At 42.2% G+C, this 6000-nt stretch overlaps 1 protein-coding gene across 3 annotated transcripts; it reads left to right on the top strand.

Moving 5' to 3' along the window:
• Positions 1-2279: 2279 nt before the first annotated feature.
• Positions 2280-4661, top strand: LOC140858509 (bidirectional sugar transporter SWEET2a-like). 3 transcript variants are annotated; one of them, XM_073259308.1, is made up of 7 exons: positions 2316-2436; positions 2793-2882; positions 3248-3284; positions 3371-3587; positions 3669-3827; positions 3957-4076; positions 4235-4661. In XM_073259308.1, exons 2-7 carry the CDS (start codon positions 2879-2881, stop codon positions 4346-4348), a joined length of 651 nt encoding a protein of 216 aa, XP_073115409.1. In that variant the 5' UTR covers positions 2316-2436; positions 2793-2878; the 3' UTR covers positions 4349-4661. The 3 variants fall into 3 exon arrangements, with proteins under 3 accessions (XP_073115408.1, XP_073115410.1, XP_073115409.1); XM_073259307.1 differs by lacking the exon at positions 2793-2882 and having other exon boundaries at positions 2280-2436; XM_073259309.1 differs by lacking the exon at positions 2793-2882 and having other exon boundaries at positions 2280-2436; positions 4216-4353.
• Positions 4662-6000: the final 1339 nt, after the last annotated feature.

The following is a 6000-nucleotide window of genomic DNA, read 5'->3' as shown; positions in this document are numbered from 1 at the left end:
TGAATGGGCAGAATATCTACGACGGCCCCTGCCTCTGAAGGCAAAGGGCTTCGACTAATGCGGCTGGCTAACTTGCCGACTTAGCTTCGACTAAGAAGGGTAAAACGCCAAGACGACCACAGTAGCATACGCGACATATCGATCCGGTCACGACCGGTCGAAGGATATTCGGCTTGCCACCGTTTATCATACATTTCGACGCATACGCCCGACCAAGAGAGGACAACGGATATTCGACTTGCCATCGTTATCCTATCCGAATACGTCAGACACGACTCGACTACCAGATTCTATGGTATGAGGGCGTCGATGAACTATGTCGCACTTGCGACATACCGACTCGATCACGACCGGTCGAAGAATATTCGACTTGCCACCATTTATCATACGTCCCGATGTGCATGCTCGACCAAGGGCCGGACAATGGATATTCGACTTGCCATCGTTATCCTATCCGAATACGTCGGACGCTACTCAACTATCAGACTCTGCGGAATGATCGTGTCGACGAGCAACGTTCGGAGGTTGGCCGACCTCCAACCTGACGTGCACGCTCGACCTACAGTCGGGACGACCGACATCGGATCGTTCGTTGATGCGATCGCCAGAGTCGGGGCAAGACGTGATGGAAAACCACTCTTTTCGCCCGAAGCCATCGCCCACGTGTTCATGCGAGCCAACACGACATCAGACTCAGGAGTGGGGGGCAACTATTGGGATATACCGACTGACGACCCCGACAGACGACCCTGACGGACGACTCCGACCGACGACCGACTGACGATCCCGACGGACGACTCCGACCGACAATCGACGGACGACTCCGATGGATGACCCCGACAGACGGCTGCCGATAATATCCGACCGAAGGTATGTCGGCCGAACCGACACATGCTATTTCCGACTAACCGAGCGACCGAACCCATATTACCGACTCACTGTCGGGGGTGGCAGCCGACGTCCGACTTCAGCGAGGCATTAAACCGACCGACGGTGTCTCCGGGTCATCACCCGACGTCCCGACAGTCGAATACCGACGTATAGTCGGCCAGCCCACTCAAGGGCCGTACGACCGTCCTGGGGCATTGTCCTGCCGAGGATATGGGTTAATTCTGACAACCCACGGTGATTTGACAGCCCACGGTGATTTGACAGCCCACGGCGACTTGACAGCCCCCGACGATTTGACAACTCCCCAGTTGTCTGCACCATTAATGGCGGAACTACGCCGCATTCTACTATAAAAAGAGGTAAGGCAACGGTCTTGGTAAGCTCTCTGACGCTCCTTCCAGCTCTCAAGTTTTTTCCAGCCCTCTCGAGCTGAGCCTCTGATTTTTCACTGTTGCCTAGTCTCTCTGACTTGACTGTCGGAGGGTCCCCGCCGGAGGTATCTCCGGTCTATGAGAACTTCTCTTGCAGGTGCACGACCTCGACGATCGAGTGATGGGGGATTGGCTGCAACAATATGTTTAGCAAAGAAGTTGATTTGTACATATAGAATAGCTATTACTATTTTTTGAAAAGAATTATTGTCCTTATCAAAATCAATAACACTGTAGTCTTGGAATATAAATCATAAAGATAGGTCACAATCCATGTGATACAATACGTCAACAAGCCTTTCTATGAATTGAGGAGATCAATTTGCTTTCTAGTTCCCTTTGCTTTCGCTTGTAAAAGTTGGCCACCTCATCAAAAAGAAACCTTCTTTTAAGGTAAGATTCACGAAATTACGGTGCGCGTAATAGATTTTCTCCATGCCTCATGCCGCCTTTGCTGAATTCATAAATTGAAATATCCTAATCCGAGCTTATCTCCCTCGATCAAAATAAAATAAATGATGAACAAGTTGGAGAGGTCGTTTTCCTTTTCTTGTTAATTATGCGGCCTCGCCCCTCGTGTTAGAAAAAATGAGGAGATTACGACCCAACAACGCTATAAGACGGAGCCGCCGGGACTAAATATATAACAGAAACGACAAGCGCATGCGAGGCTCGAACGCCCGGTAGGAGACGGGGATGGGTCGGGAAGGGCAGCGTGGTTTCGGACGACAAGTGGGACCCAAGTGACTCACATGCCCGACAAAAGGCCTCCACACGCATCATTTCATCGCCATTCTGGAATTAATCACCGTCGGGTCGGCCGTCGGCACGGATCTTAACGCGGCCAGCTGATGATCCAACGGTTGGTTCGCGCGAAAGGCACACCCGTCCCATGCCCCACTACCGCCTTTCCTTCCAGTTTCCCAACGTGACGGCCCAACAACAATGACATGAGAGACGGGGAGGCACAGGGGAGTCGGGGGGACAGGTGGTACTGCTTGTGTTCCAGTCTCAGAAAACACCTCCTCCCTCCCTTCCTCCCAGGTTGGGGGAGAGATGAGTTCTTCGGGGCCTTCCTTCTACGGCATCTGCACCTATGCGGCTGGAATTGCTGGTAACGCCTCCTCTCTCTCTCACTCTCTCCCCCCTTCTCTCTCTCTCTCTTTAATTTATATATTTTTATATATAATCGCAAAAACACATTTTTCTGCTTTTGGACTTAGCGCTGGTGTTTCCTTATCTTGTAATCGATCCGGTAGTCTATTGTTGTAATTCATCATGACTTGATTGCCAAGCTTGGGAATCATGGAAGATTATCAAATTTTTGATATCAAGCGTTTGATGTTGTTGATATTAACAAGCACAAATTTAAAGAAAAGTGAAGAGCTGAGTGAAAATAGAAGGTAGAATTACTGTGCCGTTAGGAGACCATTATAAACAAACTCTGTTGATTTCTCCATTTGATTCTAGGGGATGCTTACGGGATTAATAAGCCTATGGAACCGGGACAATTTTGGAGATTTTTTCAAGCCATCTGAGAGAAGCAATGAAGATGGATGGGTGGAATTTTCTTTCTTACTTTGCTTGTTGGATTCAGTCACATAACATACATCAATACATGAGAACATAGTGTTTTTGGAATGTTATGTTACCTTTAAATTTGATTAGCTGGATATATAAGGTAGTTTAGCATTTTATATATTGTCATTGTTCTATCATAAGGTAAGGTGCCATTGTCCATGTGATCGCCAACACTATGTGCTATCAGCTGGTTGATCATGTTTGGCAATAGATGCAAATGCTGTATCTCCAATAAGCCCTTCCCCAGCCTGTTAGTAAATGAACATAACATAGTGGTAAGCTCTTTCCTTTTTGATGTTATTATGATGACCACATTTATGAAATCATCTTCTTTATGTTTGCAGGGAACCTCTTTGCATTTGTGTTGTTTGCCTCACCGATGTAAGTCCACCCTTGGCATTCCTTTCTTGGTTCCACCATACAGAACCATGTCATCGACGCGTCTCTTTATATTTGATTTCTTTCAGACCTACGTTCAAAAGAATTGTCAGAAACAAATCAACAGAGCAATTCTCAGGGTTACCCTATGTGTACTCCCTCTTGAATTGCTTGATCTGCATGTGGTATGGTCTGCCATTCGTGTCCTATGGGGTAATCTTGGTTGCCACAGTCAATTCCATAGGCGCTGTTTGTCAGCTGGTCTATGTGACCCTCTTCATTATATATGCAGATACTACAAGAAGGGTAACTTCATCCCCTTTGTTGTTTGGATCCCCTTGTATCATGTTTATGTCATTTATTATTTTCCTCTGATTTGTTGTGCAGCTGAAGATGTCTGGATTGCTGATAGCAGTTCTGTGTGTTTTTTCTCTCATCATATATGTCAGCCTTGAGTTGTTCGACCACCAATCACGGCAAACTTTTGTTGGATATCTTAGTGTCGCTTCTCTCATTTCGATGTTTGCATCCCCTTTATTCATTATTGTATGTTTTCTCCTAGTTCTTTGGGATGGAATTTATGTGTGAAATGTCATAACCTCATTACATCCAGTGCTCATAGATTAGTGGTAATGTTTAGGTCTAACAGGCTTCTTTTCATGCTTTGTTCATCAGAATTTGGTGATACGGACAAGAAGTGTTGAGTTCATGCCTTTCTATCTATCACTGGCAACCTTCTTAATGAGTGTATCATTCTTTGCATATGGGTTGCTGTTGCATGACTTTTTCGTATATGTAAGTATACTGCTAAATATTATCATTTTACTGGTGGTATTATTTATTTTTCACTAATTAGAGTCCTAATACAATAGAAGATAGTGTTCTCAGCATTTTTTTTTTTTTTTTTGTAATTTTGTAAATTAATTCCTTATAGGCTTAAATGTGAATTCCAGGTTCCAAATGGGATTGGAACAGTCTTGGGAGTCATACAATTGTTGCTATATGCATACTATTGCAGGAAACCAAGTGAAGAATCTAGGCTTCCATTGCTTGGGTCACATGGATGACTCTGCTCTCAAAAAGGTCGAGTGTACAAAGCATTGTTTCCTTGTAATTCTTTCATAATTTTGCTGTGGGAATCATGTATTATATATTCAGGTGTGGTTTAAATATATCAAAGTTGTGTACCACCAGTCTATATCTTGATGTCAATTCCTGTAAATTTTTTCTTGTATATGTGCACCATTCATATGGGGCATCGGACATCCTTGCTTTAGTAGATTCTTCAATTATATTGGAATGAGTTCCTGGTTTGTTAACCAAGCTAGTCATTTTTGAATGATATGAAGCAAGAATGTGCTCAAATAGCTTTGAACTGAATGACAGAGAACAGTAATATACTTTTTTTATTGTTGTTGAGTTCTCTAACTGCTTCATCTATAAATTTATTTATAGTTTCATTTCATTTTTATAAATCTTACATGCATATGTTTTGGTTTCCATACATGTATATTCATTGTGTTCTATTATTATCTGTTTCTGTTAGTGGAAATTGTCACTATTTCTCTATAACCAAATATAAAATGTCACCTGGTGTAAAAGGGTTCAAAAACATGCACATACATGATGCTACAAAGAATAGAAGTATTGTTCCTGAAAACAAGGGCCATGATGGTGCTGACAGGAAGTTTGATGTGCATTGCTTTTGCATTTGTAGTTGTGTTTGTTCTTTAAATGCTGACATAATGATATGGAAGAAACATGTTATATTGTGAATTATATTTTATTTTCTGATCTTTTGTTTAGGCAACTCTTAGGGTTTGTATTAGACTCCTATTTTAATTAAAATTGGTCTGGTAAAATCCGATTTTAGGGATATATGGTCAGGCAAGTCATCAAGTCATTAAGATTTGATTTATTATTACTATTATTATTATTATTTTAGCTGTTTTCTATGTAAGATTCTATGGACTTCTGGATTTTGCATTTCAAGAAATATTTTAGGCATCCATATGGATAGATTACTTGGTTGTGCAGACTCTAGTTTATGCCGTGAAAAAAGGCTGTAAAAGGACATTTAGGCTGGCCACTAGAAGCATGCTACATGGTTTGTTATGAAAAGAAAGGGCCTCTTTTGGCCAGATTTGGTCCTTGTACCCCCTCCCCCCCTCTCTTCCTGATCTCCCTTCTAGATCTCTACTTAATAGTATACAAATTTTTGCATGCATTTTACTGAATTTAAGTTATAGGTTGACTAGGACCCTCTTGTCTAGCTTGAAATCCTCTAGAAATTTTTCTTGATGAAGGAGAATCATTCTTTAGAAAGTTTAAACTTATCAATCTTCGCCTATAAAGTCAAATTCATGGTTTTAACCGTCACTACCAAGTTACTAGCCTTTTATCAACAACCAGCATCAGCATTCGAGATATTAGCAGTATCTCATTCCCTTATTCTTCATTGGAGCTGATGGAATCTTTTGAACCTCTTCTAAGTGAGCCATGTGTCTAACCTCTTGTTCGCATGTTGTGACTTGTTATTTGCTTATTTTGTTCCCTACTCATTATTCCTCTTGTAATAATTAGGCATTTATTTAGGACAAGTGGGGATGTCAATCCTACCTTCATGCTTGAAGCATTCAATTTCCTCTATTATAACATGAAGTTTTCTCCAAAATATCCTTGCTTTGCCATCTAGCAAATTCCATAGAAATGAAACAGT

The sequence above is a fragment of the Elaeis guineensis genome, chromosome 6, assembly GCF_000442705.2.
Source record: "Elaeis guineensis isolate ETL-2024a chromosome 6, EG11, whole genome shotgun sequence".
In the NCBI taxonomy this organism is placed as follows: Eukaryota; Viridiplantae; Streptophyta; class Magnoliopsida; order Arecales; family Arecaceae; genus Elaeis; species Elaeis guineensis.
This window is presented reverse-complemented; position numbering and strand designations above follow the sequence as displayed.